We start from the raw sequence: 16,492 nt of genomic DNA, 5'->3' as shown, positions 1-16,492 counted from the left end.
TTCCAATTGCGGTTTACCTGACGAGGGTCGATCGTTGAGCGAGATATCAGAAGATGACGCATTGGGCTTGCCATATGGCTGTCTGAATACCTGCGGGCTCAGAGGTCCGTGCTCGTCTTCGGGTGACGGATGCGCGTCGTCCTTTTTGGACTTCTTGAATCGCGAGAAGATGCCGCCCTTGTGCTCCTTGTGAGTCGCACTTTGCGGAGTATCTCTGCTGCTGCCTCGACCACTGCTGTCGGCAGGAGGAGGTCTCGAGCCATCTTGTCCATTTCTGCCCGGGATATATTCCTCCGAAACACTTGCAACAGGAATGCCTGTGCGACTGCCAGCATCTGAAGAAGCTTCGATGCTCGGACCACGGAAGTGAGAAGTACCACTTGCATGTCGAGTGTGTGAGGCTCCATTCGCCGGTAGTCTGGCATTCATGAGACCCGGACTCTGCTGCGGGCTGCTCTGAAACTTCTGCCCCGAGTTATTGAGGTCTCCAGCGCTGCCGCTCGGTGAGTGATGCCGTTTGATCTCGCCTAAAGAAGCCAAAGCCATGCGGGATTCGACACTCCGCTGTTTTTGATCATAAGAATCCAGAGTGATGGAGCGATAATCTGGCCCTCGCGGTTTGTTGATCGTAGGCATGCGTGCACCTGGCGACTCGGTCTCGCCATCTGCAGTGGTGGGTGTTGACACCCGGGCTTGAATGTCTGCGCGAGAAAGATTTGGAGAGTTTTCGACGTTTCCGTCTGTTCCTGCACTTGTCGCATTGATATAGCCTTGCGACTCCCTTCGTGCTCGTAATGGAAGGCTCGTTGTGCTGCTTGTCGCTGCCGTCAATGGCGTACCTGCATTCCCCGTTTCGATCATTTTGCGAATCGTTCTCCGTAACCTCTTTCCCTCATCACGCTCTTTCGCCTGATCCCAGACACCACCATTTGCGGTGCATTCTCTTGCGACCTGTGGGAGTATGGTATGCGGCATCAGTGCGAAGTTCTTCTCTGCTCCATGCCTGCCGATCGCTAGGAACTGCGAGCCATGGAGGCCCAAATGCTGCATTGCCGCCTGCCACTCTTTCGAAAAGTTCTGATCTGCCAGGAATGCCACAATACGCTCGGTGGTCCAAATCTGATCGGAGGGAGACGCCGGTGCTTCTCCGGCGAATGCTGCTTCTCGACTCGTACTCTCGGCCGGCTGGCTGACGCTTTGTTGGAACGGCGGCCTCTGCTCGTGAGCAGGCGAAGTGTGCTGTTCCGTCTCTTTTGCAGGGAGAATTAAGGTCTTCGGCTTGCCGGTCGCAGGGGTCGGAGGAGCAATGCTCATCTGTGTCGGTGGCGGAACAGATTGCGAAGGCTGAGGCGGAGGCGTGGGATGATACTGGCCTTGGTTGTGAGGAAACCAGGTGCCCGTACCGTCTTGGCTGTACGTCGGATGTCCTCCATAGGATTGCTGGTAGGTCGCATTGGCAGCACTGAAATCGTCAGATCCCCCTCGATAGTAGCTCATATGCTGAGGTGCGAGTCGAGACTGTGGTGCAGGGGCTCTGTTTTCATGAAGAGCTGGAATGCCCACACCGGGGCCGAAACTGGAACCGTCGGGAACATATGTTGCCGACGTCAAAGGCTGGTCAGCAGCGGGCATGGGAGGAAGATTGTAGTAATCTTGGTATGCGCTCGGATTGTATGCGCGTGGCTCTCTCGATTGCTGTTGCTGTGGCGCCGGATATGACGGCTGCCTGTTCCAATACGGGCCCGACGGCGGTGGTTGAAATGCGTTGGGAGGTCGCCATTGCTGCAGAGGTGGCGGGGGAGGGATTCCAGGGTGATGCGGGTGTTGTTGTTGCTGCTGTAGAGGAGGCGGCGGCGGTGGAATCATCTGTCGCGCCCACTGGCTCTGCTGCTGAGCGGGAGCGGGAGCGGGCGTGGTTGGCTGCATGAGGCCCGGGTCTGCGTATGTTTGCGCCCTCGATGGCGGCGAGTAGGTGGAGTTGAGATCATGCGGAGGGTATGGCCAGCTTCCCTGCGGTCTCAGACGCGTGTTGGACGGATGGTCCGGGATGTCGTTCAAGACGACGCCGGCCAAATTGGCTCGCGAGACGGTGGCAGGCGGCGGGGTGTAGGAGGTGTTGTTGGCTCTCTGGAGGTTGGAGGCACTGCGATTGCGACCGGCGCTTAGCATGGCAGAGGTAGAGGTACAGGCCTCACGGGACCTGGGCTAGTGGGAGCTCGTGCTGAGGTTGCACGAGACATGCGCGGCAATGGAAGCATCTGTATGTCGCAGCATCAGGCGGCGCCGATGCTGACGTTGCCAATGGGCACGGCGGGCGCTGCTTGCTGGGAGACGGTGGGCGTGAGGCGTGAGGCGTGAGGGTGAAGGTGAGGGTGAGGGTGGTGGCCAGCGTCTCCGAGACTTCTCGCGCTCCGCTCCGCTCCGTCCAACGTGCTCTGCCGGGAACGCTTGGCAGCCGACAGCCGACATTCTGAACTATAATTTCCGTCGTTGCTCACCTCAACAAACATTGTTCACAGACATGGACGCGCTGCCGGCCGTCGATCGCCGTGAACTGGAATTCGACCAAGGTCTTGCTGGGAAGGAGCAGGGAGCGGAATAGGGTCACTCGAGGTTGGTTCTTGCATTATTGTCGCACTCCAATCCACGAGGCAGGAAAGAGCTCCTCCCCTCCGAATCGAAGCTCGTGATTGGACAGAGCTCATCATGCAGGCACCCAGGCACCCAGGCAACGTCTCCGAGCAAACATCGCGCAAGGCAAGCGCGAGCGCAACATCGGCCGCCACCTCCACCGCTTCGACCGAATCATTCTCTGCCATTTCGAACAACATGGCAGAAATCCGAAGCAACGCCATCTTCTCCCCCGCCCCAAAGAGGAACGTTGCAGCCTGGGCCCTGAAAGCCAAAACAAGACCCCTCACGGTCAGCTCCGCACCATACACGAAACCGCCAAGCGGCCATGTCGTGATCAAGACCTTCGATGTTGCCGTCAATCCCATCGATTGGATCCTACAAGACGACGACATTTTCCAATCAGAATACCCCACGGTCTTTGGGTCTGATGTCGCCGGAGAGATTGCTGAGGTGGCGGACGATGTGAACGACTTTCAATTGGGACAGAGAGTCATTGCGTAAGTCTGATATCGAGCGTAGCCTTATTAACGAATACTGCCTGCCCCCTTTGATCCTGCATGCAGCCGAGACATATAAGAGCAATGCAACATGAAGAACATCATGGCTGATGATGAAGTCCCTGAGAACAGGCACTGCTCCCGAGCCCCGCATGTGAAAGATGTAGCTCCGGGCGCAACAGGAGCATTCCAGAAATTCGTCGTCGTTCAGAAGAATGCTGTTGCAGAATTGCCCGCCAAGATCCGATCGTCCGTTGGTGTTGTTCTGCCACTCGGCATCTCCACCGCCTCTGCCGGCTTGTTTCAAAAGGACTTCCTCGCCCTGCCATTTCCAAAGGAAGATGCAAACCCACAAGGACGAACGATCCTGGTTTGGGGCGGCAGCTCCAGCGTCGGTTCTTGTGCCATCCAACTGGCGACGCAAGCTGGAGTCGAAGTGGTGACTACTTGCTCGGAAAAGAACTTCGATTATGTGAAGGAGCTCGGCGCTGCTGAAGCTTTCGACTACCATGCCGAAGATGTTGAGCATCAGGTCGTGAAGTGGCTCAAGGGGAAGACAGTCGCTGGTGCATATCATGCTGTGGGCGCAGACGGCGCTGTGCAGTCATGCGCTCGCATTGTCGATCAAGCGAAAGGCAAGGCCATCGTTGTGAGTGTGCGCGGTATACCCGATGACGATGACATTCCCAAGTCTGTTCGAACGAAATCCAGTAAGTCGCTGCCCGCAGATCCTGATCGTAAAGCTGAGGCTGACCGCAAACAGTCGGGGCTTCGGCCATTTTTACCAACGAAGTCGGACCATACATCTGGCGAGAATACCTTCCCAAAGCATTGAGCGCAGGCAATATCGTGCCCAAACCAGAACCCTTGATCGTTGGTGAAGAACTGCGATCAGTCCAGCTCGGCCTCGACACGCAGAAGAGAGGCGTAAGCGCGAAAAAGGTCATAGTGTCGAACATCTCTCAATGACCGACCTCGTGGCTCGTAAAAGGCGTCATTACCAAAAAGCATAAAACAAAAGTGCCATCCAGCCAGTCCCAACCTTACATCTCCGTCAATTTCGGATCATCATGAATATCGCCACTCTCCAATTTTCTCTCAATCTCGCCTTCCTTCTCATGCATTCCAAACATCCCAGCCAAACCCTGCTCCCTCTTCAACCCCTCGACCTTCCACCTCCCAAAAGAATAATTCACCGGAGACTCTCCACCCTTAAAAATACAAACATCATACACCAAACCCCCAACCAACGCCCCAGTAATCGTCGCACACCACGGCCCCCAAATCCACCAATGATCCCTCGCCGAGAAACTGGAAACCGGATACCCAGCCGCAATCGTCGCCAAACGCGGTCCCAGATCTCTCACCGGATTAAAACACCCACCGGTACTCCACCCCAACGACATCGTCACCGCCGTCGTCAAAAGTCCAATAATAAACGCATGCATTCCCGCCCCGGGCGGACTGTTACTCGAATCCCCCAAAGCGAGAATCGAACACGCAATCACAGCCGTGCCCAACACTTCCGTGAAAAAAGCGGTGGAATTGCTCACCCATTCTTTAGGTTCGGTATAGAACGCAGACCCGGTCGTCTCAGAAATCAACCCCCCTCCACCACCCAAATGCACAAGCCCATCCCTATACACCCCAAACGCCATCAACCCCCCCACAAAAGCCCCCAACACCTGCACAAAAACATACACGGGCACTCGACGAGCGGGAAAGCCTCGGAAAATCGTTAACATGATCGTCAAGGCGGGATTGAGGAAGGCACCGGACCCTCCGCCTGCGATGTAGATTGCCAGCATGACGGCGAAGCCCCAGCACCAGTAGATGGATTGCATGGTGCCGGTTTGGTAGGAGGAGGTGAGGACGGAGAGGTTGCCGGCGATGCCGAGGAAGATGAAGATTGTTGTGCCGAGACATTCGGCGAGGGGGCGTTGGAGGTGGAGGCGGATTGCGGACCAGGTGTTGGAGGGGGGAGGGGGAAGGTTGGTGTTTGGGGGTTCTTTGGTGAGTGTGTCGCGATTTTGGAGTTTGGAGGTGGATTGGGTTATGGTGCGGAATTTTATGGAGGGGGAGGAGTCGAGGTCGGAGTCGTCTTCTTCGGCGGGGATTGAAGATTCTTCTGCTTCTGCTGTGGCTTGGCCGAGGGAAGGGTGGTCGTTGTTGGTGTTGGTTCTGCTTGGTTTGGGGGCTATAGTCACTTGTTAGTATGGTTCATGATATCGAGGAATGATCTTGTCGAGAAGGAATCTGTTACGCACGTTTCTCTTGATCGCTTGATACAACGCGATCGTCTTCTCCAGTACCATCTTGTCTCGACCTTTCGGCTTCTTCAACTTGAGGCGCAGGTTCGGTTTCACCCTTCTCCGGCGCCTGAACAGCCTTCACTTGCCGTCCATCCTTCTTCTGTTTCTTATTCATACCGAAGCGAACATTATGCGGGAAAGTCCCCGCCAAACTAAAGCTGCCGTGATGCGTGTTGGACTCCATCCAAGGATTCAACTCTCGATACCCTTCCTCGTAAAATGTATTGTGAGGATCGTGATGCCGTTGGTGAAATTGATATGGCCCAGCAAGCGAGTAATCAACATCATTTTGAGTTGTGGTCGATCTAGCTGTTCCTGCCGTCCTGTTCGTCCTCGCGGTAGCTTGCCGTGATTGCTGCGGCCTAAGTTGCCGGTTTGACATCACGATGTTTGAGTTGCGAAGCAAGGGAAATGGTTCAGTGAGGAATGCAGAACTTACGATGAGCATCGGTATTGGATTCTTAAATCGAACGGCATGGCCGACTTGGCTGCCACCTGTGTTGGTGGTGATGATGCTGGATTACCGAATGTAGTGCTTGCTGGTGGGAACCGTTCAAAAGACCCCAGATAGTCATGCCTACTAGTGTTGAAAAGGTTGATGTGCTGTGGCGTCGACTGTGTGAAGTTCTTGTCAGATCCTGCTATGACCGTTGGTGAATGGTCGGAGATAGCCTGCTTCGATGACTCTTCGTTCTGGCATCACTGCTATTGCATTATCGACACGTCGGTTGCACAGAACAAGCACACAGCGATGCATTCGTCAAAAGAGTGCGGTCAAAGTAATGTTGAGTGGGTCATCGTGGTCGTAGTTCTCTTCTCTCGGTCCGATACATTGTGGCGGAAGACGTGTGGCTGCGCCGATCCCGATGATAAAACGAGATGCAAAAGCACTATGTGATTTGACAGAACCAGCCTTTCTCACACGGCCCCGGTCATGCTATCTCCTAGTCTCAGATTCTGTGCCGGCTTCCACCTCGCATTCTGTCCTGATCATCTTAGCGTATGACGGCAACGTGACATCTCTCCCCTTCCCTGCAAGCGCTCTTCAGAGATATTTCGACAACGTTCGAACTTTTCGGTGCTTCGCTTTCTCGATAGCAATGATGCGACTGTGCGATCGGTCTGGCAACACGGAAATTCGAAGCGTCGTGAGGACAGCACGGACCAGTCGCCAGACGTTTGCCGACACGTTGTATCCTCCGTAGACCAAGGTTTGAGCAATCCTTGGAAGACCATCGCTCAAGCGAAAACCATGTACCGACCTCAGGAATGCTCCTGCAATCCCCAACATGGCTCGTACGAGCGCTATCCCGCTGACGACAGCATACTCGTATTCCAGGCTCTTGGAATCTGTTATCCGAGGAGGCGCAATTTTGTCCATCGTCCCGACTAACTGGTGTATTGACGCTTATAGCATCATGTAGCCTCACCTTGAATGAACAGGGCAGCTCTACCCTAGCTCGCATGAGCATGGACAGAACAGGTTTGAGATCAATTCCACAACGGCCAAGTCGATCAAATTGAATGCTGGTAATGAGACTGCTGACAAACGCATGGTGCACTGTCAGCCACCAGAGCGATTTCGTCGAAAGAGTCGCAAAAGTCCTCCGCGTTTCTTTTTCTGCTCGGCGAGGTCATCATCCATCACAGGCCAGCCATTCTGCACTGCTTCCTTGTTGACAAGTGACATGGCGTCGAAGTCCACCGGCTCGGACCATTTATGCAGAGGAATCTCACCCAGCTTTGTGCTGTCAGATGCGATAGAACACAAGGTCGGAGTCGGCTTTTGCAGCCTTCGTCGAGGCTCCATTGATGTGATATTGGGCATCGGGACTTTCGCTGGTATTGCAGGCACTGGGTCCGGATATTCTTGTGTAATTCTCTCGAGTCGTGGAGTAGACCGCGTTGCGCGCAAAGCGTCTGGTCTGCTTTGCTCCTGCATGGTACTGACATCCATCGACGAAAGATTTCGTTGCGGCAAACGTTTCTCGGGATGTGTGTTGGCGCGACGATGTTGTGGCCTTGTTAATGGCTCTACTGCGGTGTATTGTGGTGGTGGTGTCGATAGAGGTCCAGGCAATGCCAAAGAATTGCAAGATTGAGCATTCGAAGATGGCCTACTAGAGGACCTCTTTTTCTTTCGCTCGCCTGGTCGAACCATCGCAATTTCACCCGGCTTGTTGGAGTCTGCAATGACCACTCTCGCAAGAATGGGTCCTCTCGCTGTGGTACGTTTTGGGCTTGCTGCCGGCTTTCTTCTGCTCCTGCGCTCCGTTGATAGGACAGATGTCGAATGTGCGTTTCGTCCCTCGCTCGTGCTTTGTACTGCTCGAGGTATGCTGGACTTCTGTTGCAGCAAACGCCGATAAAGCTGTCTAAGCGCACGACACGTATCAACGCGAGATTTTTCAGACAAACTCGTCAAGGACTGGCAGTCAAGCTTGGTATCGTGCTTCTCTCGGCCCAGGAAAGCATTTATCACCGTGACCAGGCCAATATTTAACTGGAGAAGAATCTCGGCAAGCGATGTCTGTGCTATGGCTGCAGAAGTGTTCAGTATCCGCCTGCTCCTGCCAACCAATTTCACTCACCATCGCCTTGTGCAAAATGCTCTCCGACAGAGATGAGACTTCTCTGGTACTCTCTGCCGATATCCTCAGGCCCTTGTCTCAGACTCTTCGCTAGTCTGACTTCTTCGTCATCCAGTGACGCGTTCTTCCTTGTTTTCCGCCTCTTGCCTCGCAGCTGTCGGAACTTCTTGAAAACGTCCAAGCCGCTAGCAAAAGATGCGACGATGGAGAGCACGCAGCTGGACACGTTGGACTGCGCCATACCGATCGATCGTTCTGTAGATGTGTTGCGAAGACGAGCCCAGCACTCTTATTACCAGCAGCCGTCCAGGAACATGTTCGAGTGATCACGCACTCCTCCAGGCACGGAGGTCGCACGATATGTGCTTGTCCGTTCGTGCGCTGTTCTCTCTTTTGCACAAGCGAGGCGACGAGAACTTGATGTAAACTGTGATGTATTCAGAAGAGGGCTAATCTACAGAAAGCCCGAAGATGAAGTGTGCACAGTTGCAGCCTCAGGTATTATGCACGTGATAGCTAGCTATATACACACACTCTCCAAGTTACCCCCTTATCGCGTGTATACAGCCAAACAAGTAAACCACTGAAGCAAACAAAGGGGTATTAGGTGTAGAAACAACTAGACTACTTTTAGGCTATTGTAATAAAGCAATTAAACAAACATAAGCAGTTAAACTAGACAATAAACCTATGTCTTCTATCTATTTAGTATTCAGTAGTAGGCTAAGCGGCGCTCTTAATAGCAGCCTTACAATCTACTAAGTTCAACTGTTTAACAAAGCGACTATGCTTAAGCTTGTTAAGCGGCTTAGTAAAGCTATTAGCGATCTAGTCGTATATACTAATCTAGGTAACAACGACAGTGCTATTAGCGATCTTCTCGCGGATGTAGTGGACCCTAGCATCTATATGCTTAGTACGGCCATTAACGCTTGTCGACTAGGTAATAGCAATAGCGGACTAATTGTCCTCGTATAGCGTTATAGGCTTAATAGTGCCCTTGTAACTAATCTCTTATAGCAATCGAGCTAAAGCAACGGCTTCCTTAGCGCTAGTTGTTAACTAAACATACTTAGCTTCTGTAGACGACAGAGTAACTAAGGTCTAGCGGCCTAACTTGTATAGTAGCGGTCTACTAGCGAGTGTGAAGTAGAAGCCGCCTATAGAGCGGCGAGTAACTAGATCGTCAGCCTATGAGGTATTATAGTAACTAGCCAGATTGAGCTTATCCTTGCTCTGTATACCTCGGAAACACAGACTACGGCTTAGAGTGCTAACTAGGTACTTAATAAGCTAAAGAAGTGCGGTATAGTGTTCCTTAGTCGGGTTAGAAATGTATCGTAACAATAGGCCTACAGTATAGCAAGCATTAGGTCGTGTAATTATAGCTAGCTACAGCGCCTCGCTAACACCTTCTTAATACTAAGTCTTGAAGGCGGCACTAGCTATATAGCCCTTAGGTACGCGTTAAATGGACGTCTTAATATAGCGAGGTGCTATTAGAGTAGCTAGACCGATACGGCTACGCATACTATATTTCTTACTAAGCCTATTCAAATAGGCATCTTGAACGACGTAAATGGTACGCTAACCGCGGTTACGGATGATCCGTATGCCGAGATAGTAGTGCAGGTCGCCTAGTTCTCGCATATTGAAACGGTCCTTTAGCAACTAAGCAACTGCCTCTAGTGCTAATAGAGTATAGGCGATAATAATTATGTCGTCGATATAGATAACAATAATAGAGCCGCTAACAACGTATTTGAACACATATATATTAGCTATTATTAGTACAAAGTCTAGGCTCTTTAGGTACTTTCGAAGCTCTTCGTACTACAGCATTAGCGACTGTTTCAGACTATACAGTGCCTTTAGTAATAGGCAAACCATGCCCTTTCTACTACGGTCCTTAAAACCGTATAGCTATTCGACGTAGATCTTATACTTATTACCGATAAGCGCATTAAGGAAGGCCGTTAGAATATCGTACTGCTTAGCCTCTAGGTCGTAATGAGCGATTAGTGCAAACAGCGCTCGCAGCGTAGACGGCTTGGCTATAGCCGCATAGGTCTTATTATAGTCCTGTCCTTTAACCTGTATAAAACTACGGACGACCTATCGAGCCTTAAACCGGCTTACCTTGCTATTAGCGTTACGCTTAATAGTGAATACCTATCGGCTACGGACAACCTTGCGACCTCTAGGCACTTCTAGTCGAGAAACGTGTACCTACGTATAGTTATCTATTAGTGACTTGTATTCAGCCTTACAGGCGTCCTTCTATTGTGGCTAATATAGTGACTAAGTCGCCTCCTTGTAGCTCTTCGGAATAGGAATAGTGTCTTCTATATCGCTCTGCTTAGCAACGTAGCAGGCAGCTATAAAGCCCTTTATATAGGCTATTAGCATATTAGCTAGGCTACGGCGAGTTGATCGATTGACACTAGTATCGGCTAGGTATCTACGCAATAGCTCTCGTGCTAACTTGTTGCTTCGAGTAGTACGTATTGAACGAGCGCCTATAGTATTTAGTCGCTCAAACTCCGGCAACTAGCTAGGCTCGCCCTTCTTAGCGTAAGGATCGTACGCTAGCTCTTCCTCGGCTAACTGAAAGCTATCTTTATTACTTGAAGCTAGTGGTTGAACGTCTAGAAGGTCGTCATCGATTAGTAACGGATCAGCGACCTTATTAGCTATTTCCTATATAGGTCCTTGTGTAGGCTGTTCTTCTTGCTAAGCTAGAAGCCGCTAGACTACACTAGTAGCCTTAGCAGCCGACGGAGCCTCGTTGCTTGTAGAATTAAACAAAGCCGGCATAATAGACTTAAGGGTGACAAACTCGTTCTTAGATAAGTCGTTAGTGTTAGTGTATAGCTTTATACTATCTAGAAGCAGGAGGTTACCCCCTAACTCAACAAACTAGACGTCCTTAGAAGCGATAACTTTGTGTTAATTAGGCAGGTAAATTATATATTTTCTAGAGTCTATAGAGCCCTTAGCATAGCTAACTAGCTTGCTAACTAGGCCTCTACTGTCTATCTTCTTTCTACGAGTTACACTGTAATCGTAGGCAACTGCAGTATAGCTATAAGCTCGAAGGTGCTATAGGCGTAGCTGTGTTCGTAACTAATTGAGCTCCTTAGCTACAATAGTGTATAGGCTTCCTCTATTAGCGGTTAGCGTAATATTAAGGACCTATATAGCGGAGGCAACAGCATATAGCTACAGAGACCTTAGAAGGTTGGCCTGTAGCATTATCTTTCTCGCAGTCGTATATACGATGTAATTGCTAACCTTAGTAAGGCTATTCTAAGTTGAAGAATAAGGAGCTGTAACCTGCAGTACAATGCCCTGATTACGAGCCTAGCTCAACAGCTGATTTCCGCCGTATTTACCCCCTCTATCGAGGCGGTAGATTGGGATTGAGTAACTAGTCTATATACGGATATATATACGATAGTCCTTGATAGCCACTGCAGCCCCTAACTTAAGCGTACTAGCATATTCGTGTCGATAGCCTAACTTGGCGTATATGAATAGTGTGAAATAGCGCTCCTACAATAGACTAGGATTAGTGATAGTAACTATATCTATACAGACAATGTAATAGATCGTAGATAGTCGTACGCGTAGCAGCCGATTGTATTCCTTATATAACATAGCTATACGATAGGCAATGCAGTTGCGGAAGTCCTTCTTAGCACTAGTAATAACAATCTGACCCTTAGATTCTATTCTTAGCAGCTTGCGGTGATGAATATAGCTATATCGCAGATGCTACTCATCTATAGTGCCTGTAGGCACCCCCTTCTTCGACAGAAGGGCAACCACTTCACTATCTAGACTAGAGGTTAGTATATGGAGGTAGGGAAGACCATTCTTACGGTATGTCTAAGCGACAGTAACCTTATTGCCCTCTACTATCGTAAACAGGACACGCTTATTATTTCGGTAGAAACAACCCTTGTCGGCAAGCTTCTTAGTAGACAGAAGGTTGGCTGCTAGACCTAGAACATATAGCGTATTAGACAGCTTCATATTGCTAACACTACGCTTATTGACAACCTTAGTCTAAGCTATACCAACTATCGTAGCGTGCTTCGTATTGCTACTAAACCGGATAGGAATGTAATAGCCTTTATATTTAATAAGCAATAAAGGGTCGTTAACTATATATATACTAGTACCTAAGTCGACAACCTAATTAGTAGTACGAGTGCTAGCAGTAAGAGCCGTAGAAACCTAGTCGCTAACAGTAACTATAGTGGCGCTTGCAGTAAAGGCGTAATTATAGCTTAGGTCTAATAACACCCCCGGGGTAGCATTAGCCGCATACAGCCCCTAAGCACTATTCTAACTAGCTAGCGGTTGTTGCTGTTGTCTACGCTGCTACTATTGCTGCTACACCCCCTTCTTCTTAGCCTTCTGCTGTTTACGACGTAGTCGGTCTTCTTCCTTTAGATGAGGGTATTTAGTATAGCAGCGGTCGGAAGGGTACGACCCCTAATAATAGGCGTACTTCTTACGGCTAGACTAGTAACTATTCTAGTTCTAGTTGCTTCTACCGCGGCCTCGACTATTGTTGCTGTTTCCGCGGCTACTACGACCGCTACGGTTCGAGTTACCTCGACCGTTGTTATTGTTACTATTGCTACCTTGCTATTATAGTTAGCGTTAAAGACCGAAGAAGCTACTATACTAGGCCTAGTTTAGTTAAGCTATATTCTTATCAAGCAACGCGCTAATGATGTTATTAAGGGTGCTGTTATCAATAGTGTATTCTAAGGCGCGCATTTGCTTACAGCGCATCTATGCGAAAGCCTCGTAGAACGGTGCAATTTGTATAATAAACATATAGACAGCCTAATATTAGCTAATAGCCAATTTAGTATCCTTTAAGGCACCGAGCTTCTTCTTATACTTATTATAGAACTTCTTAACGTCCTTACCATCGTAGCGAAGGGTAATATATTCCTAGTAGAGCATGAATTCAGTAGACCCACCTTTACTAGTATATTTCTTCTTAAGGAAGTCCTATACTTCCTAGGATATAGATAGACTAAGCAGTAATTGTTAGATATTACTAACACAATTAGCAAAGATCCAGGTACGCGCTGTTTAATCTTTAGAGTCCTATTCATCTTAGCGGTCTTCAAATTCTTTAGAAGTCTTACTAGATACCTTAGTAAGGGGTCGCTAGCGGGTGCCCTATATATAGCGCTAGACTAACATACCTTTGAGGGCGCCTTTAGCGGCGTAGGCCCATGCTAGATAATTCTCCTTGTTCTTTAGCTTAGGAATATTGCTTATGTAAGCGCTAGATATTGTTATAGGGGGAGCTATTGCGGACAGCGACGGCGATATAGAAATAAGACTATAGACTTGTCTTAAGGGGCGGCCGACAGGCGCGCCTTCGTTCTAGTGTAGCGGACAGCTAACACTAGTGTAGCGGACAGCCAACACTGACAGTGGCCGACTCGAGTCTAGCACCTACTAGAAAATCGAGGGCGGCGAAGGGTAGCGGCGACGATATTAGTGTCGGCGCAAATATTGGTGACGAGCGCTAGCTACGCAGCTGTCGGAGTGACTATTAGAATACGTGTTGTATGCGTTGGAAACGCAGGGGGCTCATAACCACTTGATGTAAACTGTAATGTATTCAGAAGAGGGCTAATCTACAGAAAGCCCGAAGATGAAGTGTGCACAGTTGCAGCCTCAGGCATCATGCACGTGATAGCCAGCTACACACACACACTCTCCAAGTCGAGATGCATAGATAAGGCCAGCCCAAGTCGCTGCTTTCACGGGGGGCGTAGATGCATCTTGCGTCGTCTCAACCTCAAGCAGCGTGGAGACGAGCATCGCGGCGGCAATGAGCCCAGTAAACAATGACCTGATGCAGGTCCACCAAATGGCATGAATCGAAGCGGCAGGAGCAGTCTGCTGACAGCAATCAATTGGACGAGAGGTGCAGCTGTCGTGAATCCTCCCTCAAGCTGAAGATGCACGTGATAGGAAGTGAAGCCCTTTACCCGATTACCCGGCGTTCAACTTGCAGAGACTCACTCCCAGGATAAATAAAGCAACTTGGCTCCGGGAAATACATACAAACGAAGCAGCATCGGCGCTGGTCTAGTCTGAGTATGATCACATTCTCGCGTGTTCCTCGCAATTATCATTCCCATCAAAGCCTTCCACATCATCACATCACCACGATCAGCCACTTCAGCCGAGCTAGAGAAATTGACAGAGATCGGCTTGCGAGAATTGAGAGATATCGAGGACGACCAAATGCGGCTCAGAAGTGTTTACTGTACGTCCATGACACCAAGAACGACCGCAGCTCTCTCGCGCCCAATGTATTCTTCAAGTCAGCATATGCCTACATGCTGATGGGCGATGCCGCTGCGAGTGAGCGGCAGATCCGTCAACTTCTTTCCGTTCCTGAGGAGAAAGGCCAAGCAAATTGATCGTCATTGTGCGCAACCTAGATGACGGTCTATATCGACAGAGCAAGGCATCGGAATCTTAGGATCTGAGAAATCTGTACCCGGATGCTTTTGAGCAGCGAGAAGAACTGGTCTGGCGCTCATACGTACCCTAATAGCTGTTCATGCAAAATCTTGCGATACTGACTAGCGAAAATGCACCTAAAGACGAGATCTGAATCGAGCCTTAGTGAAAGCACCGCCTTCGGACATCCTCCGGACTTCGAATTTGCTAGCATAAGCTATGGCTGCGAGCTAGGTGCGCGTTTCTTGCTGCTCCAAGTCAGTCAATTGAGCTTTGGGCTCGGGTAAGTTTCTTACCCCTTCTTGGATTGCGGTCTCGGATTACGCGACAGAATCGCATGGAAGATAGGAAGCAGTATGGTGATCAACTCTGTTGCTTGGCGCAAAGCTGGGTAGGCGGGATGTGGCTCACCAAGGCGAGTGGCGAGTATGGCAAAAATCGGATCGAAATCGTTCTTCAGGTCGGGAGCCGGCAGATCTGTTGGTTTCAAGATTCGTGGTGGATTCGGGGTACTTACTATGGGTTGCGATATCCTGAACTATCGAAGCTGACTAGCAGATAGAAGGTAATGTTCGTGTGGGGGGTGACCGGCACACTTTCGAAGCAAATGTCGTTCGCTGGTCTGCAGTATGATTAGAAAGAAGCTGCCGGTTAGGAGGTTCAGACATCAAGATAGTAGTTGACTATAGCCGCTCGGCGAACAAAACAAGAGCGCAGCATGAAGGGTTCGTTTTCTCAACTTCAAAAGATTGTTCGATTGCGCAGTTGTTGCCAGTCACACTCTTTCAGCTCCAGTGCAGACCTCGCTCGCTGTCTCTGTATCACTGTTTCACGGCCTCATCAAAAGACCTTTCCTCTGATACTACCGGCAGCCTCTTGATGAAGGGAACGCGATCGATGCACCATTGCTCGGTGTCCGGCGTCCAAGTGTCAAAGTCGTCCAAAGTACCAGCAGCCACACTGACAATTTCATTCCAAAGCGGAGTGAATGCGAAGAGCTTGCTAGCACATCGATCGCACGAGACACGCTTCAAGCTCGTGCCGCTCCCGGTGTTTGTGTCCAAGTACACTTTTTGATGTTCTTCCCCTGCTGTGATTCGAAAGCCCTATAGTTTTATCAGCGGAATTCGCTCTCTCCATTCACTCGCACAACGGTTACACCAACATCCTTGGGACATATCGAGGCGCACAAGAAGGCTGAGCCCGTGACGCGTCGGCAGTTCAGGCAATGGCAGACTGCAGAAAGAAGATTATCAATACTCGCATATCGCGGCCATCGCGGTAAATACGCAGTCACCAGTGTTATAGTATGGCTTGAGCGCGGCGCCGCTAAGCTCATACTTGACTGTTCCGCAGAGACATCTCCCAGTTCTGGATGCCGAGCTCATGATAGGAGAATAATGACGCTGTTTAAGTTGCGTAGGTTGCTGTTGCCATCAAGGTCTTGCTGGTCGTCTGCCTGCAGACATCTCTGGGTCGTCTCCGCATATGCATTGTGAAAAGTCCCGAGGCTATGGTATTGGCTGCCTCCTCAATCGCGTGTCAGTCGGGAGCGAGCAACGCCTAAATAATGTCCACGGTTTACTGCATCGAAGCGGTTCGGGCAATAGAACTAATCCAGGCCACATCAGCAGTCACCCTCACCTGACATGCTGATGACATTGACACCTGCCAGACGACAATGCATGGGCAGGACGTTTCCTTTTGCACGTGAGATGTAATCTTGTTGGCCAGGGCGCCAAGGCTGGGCGGCAACAAACACCGACATTCTTTCTCCGCCAGCATGGAGATCTCAACAACCACAGCGCCGCCCGCAGCCCAGCAGCGTGGCATTCTCTCCGACCGCTGCCCAATCGCGCTGCAAAGGAACCGGGGCCCCGTGAGGATTGTGCATACGGCTCGGTCCACTCACGTTTCTAGCTGCATGTCCAGGTAGTCATAGACG

The 16,492-nt window shown here is 50.2% G+C and overlaps 6 protein-coding genes across 6 annotated transcripts; 2 read left to right on the top strand and 4 right to left on the bottom strand.

The window, feature by feature from the left end:
- Nucleotides 1-2,829: 2,829 nt before the first annotated feature.
- Nucleotides 2,830-4,100, top strand: MYCFIDRAFT_79230 (uncharacterized protein; the record flags this gene model as incomplete). The annotated part of the gene is made up of 3 exons (XM_007933524.1): nucleotides 2,830-3,131; nucleotides 3,264-3,841; nucleotides 3,895-4,100. 3 exons carry the CDS (start codon nucleotides 2,830-2,832, stop codon nucleotides 4,098-4,100), a joined length of 1,086 nt encoding a protein of 361 aa, XP_007931715.1.
- A 74-nt stretch (nucleotides 4,101-4,174) lies between these two features.
- MYCFIDRAFT_33768 (uncharacterized protein) lies at nucleotides 4,175-5,104 on the bottom strand (the record flags this gene model as incomplete). Its single annotated transcript, XM_007933055.1, has 1 exon — nucleotides 4,175-5,104. A coding segment is annotated over one exon (930 nt), but the record flags the coding sequence as incomplete, so codon positions are not given.
- A 1,140-nt stretch (nucleotides 5,105-6,244) lies between these two features.
- Nucleotides 6,245-7,011, bottom strand: MYCFIDRAFT_184122 (uncharacterized protein). Its single transcript, XM_007933523.1, has one exon. It carries the CDS (start codon nucleotides 6,822-6,824, stop codon nucleotides 6,489-6,491), a length of 336 nt encoding a protein of 111 aa, XP_007931714.1. The 5' UTR covers nucleotides 6,825-7,011; the 3' UTR covers nucleotides 6,245-6,488.
- Nucleotides 6,860-14,140, bottom strand: MYCFIDRAFT_179437 (uncharacterized protein; the record flags this gene model as incomplete). The annotated part of the gene is made up of 16 exons (XM_007933522.1): nucleotides 6,860-6,873; nucleotides 6,920-6,985; nucleotides 7,016-7,782; nucleotides 7,834-8,007; nucleotides 8,031-8,289; nucleotides 8,322-8,461; nucleotides 8,493-8,527; nucleotides 8,569-8,617; nucleotides 13,498-13,517; nucleotides 13,563-13,601; nucleotides 13,634-13,682; nucleotides 13,714-13,748; nucleotides 13,786-13,974; nucleotides 13,998-14,030; nucleotides 14,075-14,085; nucleotides 14,122-14,140. 16 exons carry the CDS (start codon nucleotides 14,138-14,140, stop codon nucleotides 6,860-6,862), a joined length of 1,899 nt encoding a protein of 632 aa, XP_007931713.1.
- On the bottom strand, nucleotides 14,059-15,935 carry MYCFIDRAFT_57467 (uncharacterized protein; the record flags this gene model as incomplete). The annotated part of the gene is made up of 5 exons (XM_007933130.1): nucleotides 14,059-14,578; nucleotides 14,634-14,795; nucleotides 14,844-15,653; nucleotides 15,713-15,783; nucleotides 15,845-15,935. 3 exons carry the CDS (start codon nucleotides 15,933-15,935, stop codon nucleotides 15,369-15,371), a joined length of 447 nt encoding a protein of 148 aa, XP_007931321.1. The 3' UTR covers nucleotides 14,059-14,578; nucleotides 14,634-14,795; nucleotides 14,844-15,368.
- MYCFIDRAFT_184120 (uncharacterized protein) lies at nucleotides 14,059-16,060 on the top strand. The gene is made up of 4 exons (XM_007933521.1): nucleotides 14,059-14,578; nucleotides 14,634-14,795; nucleotides 14,844-15,653; nucleotides 15,713-16,060. The coding sequence occupies exon 1, from the start codon at nucleotides 14,178-14,180 to the stop codon at nucleotides 14,502-14,504; it is 327 nt and encodes a 108-aa protein (XP_007931712.1). The 5' UTR covers nucleotides 14,059-14,177; the 3' UTR covers nucleotides 14,505-14,578; nucleotides 14,634-14,795; nucleotides 14,844-15,653; nucleotides 15,713-16,060.
- The last annotated feature ends 432 nt before the right edge of the window (nucleotides 16,061-16,492 follow it).

Source organism: Pseudocercospora fijiensis (assembly GCF_000340215.1).
Source record: "Pseudocercospora fijiensis CIRAD86 unplaced genomic scaffold MYCFIscaffold_10, whole genome shotgun sequence".
NCBI lineage: Eukaryota > Fungi > Ascomycota > Dothideomycetes > Mycosphaerellales > Mycosphaerellaceae > Pseudocercospora > Pseudocercospora fijiensis.
This window is presented reverse-complemented; position numbering and strand designations above follow the sequence as displayed.

Coding starts and splice junctions, on each gene's coding strand:
- MYCFIDRAFT_184120 (XM_007933521.1), top strand. CDS start 14,178: ATGATCACATTCTCGCGTGTTCCTCGCAATTATCATTCCCATCAAAGC.
- MYCFIDRAFT_184122 (XM_007933523.1), bottom strand. CDS start 6,824: ATGGACAAAATTGCGCCTCCTCGGATAACAGATTCCAAGAGCCTGGAA.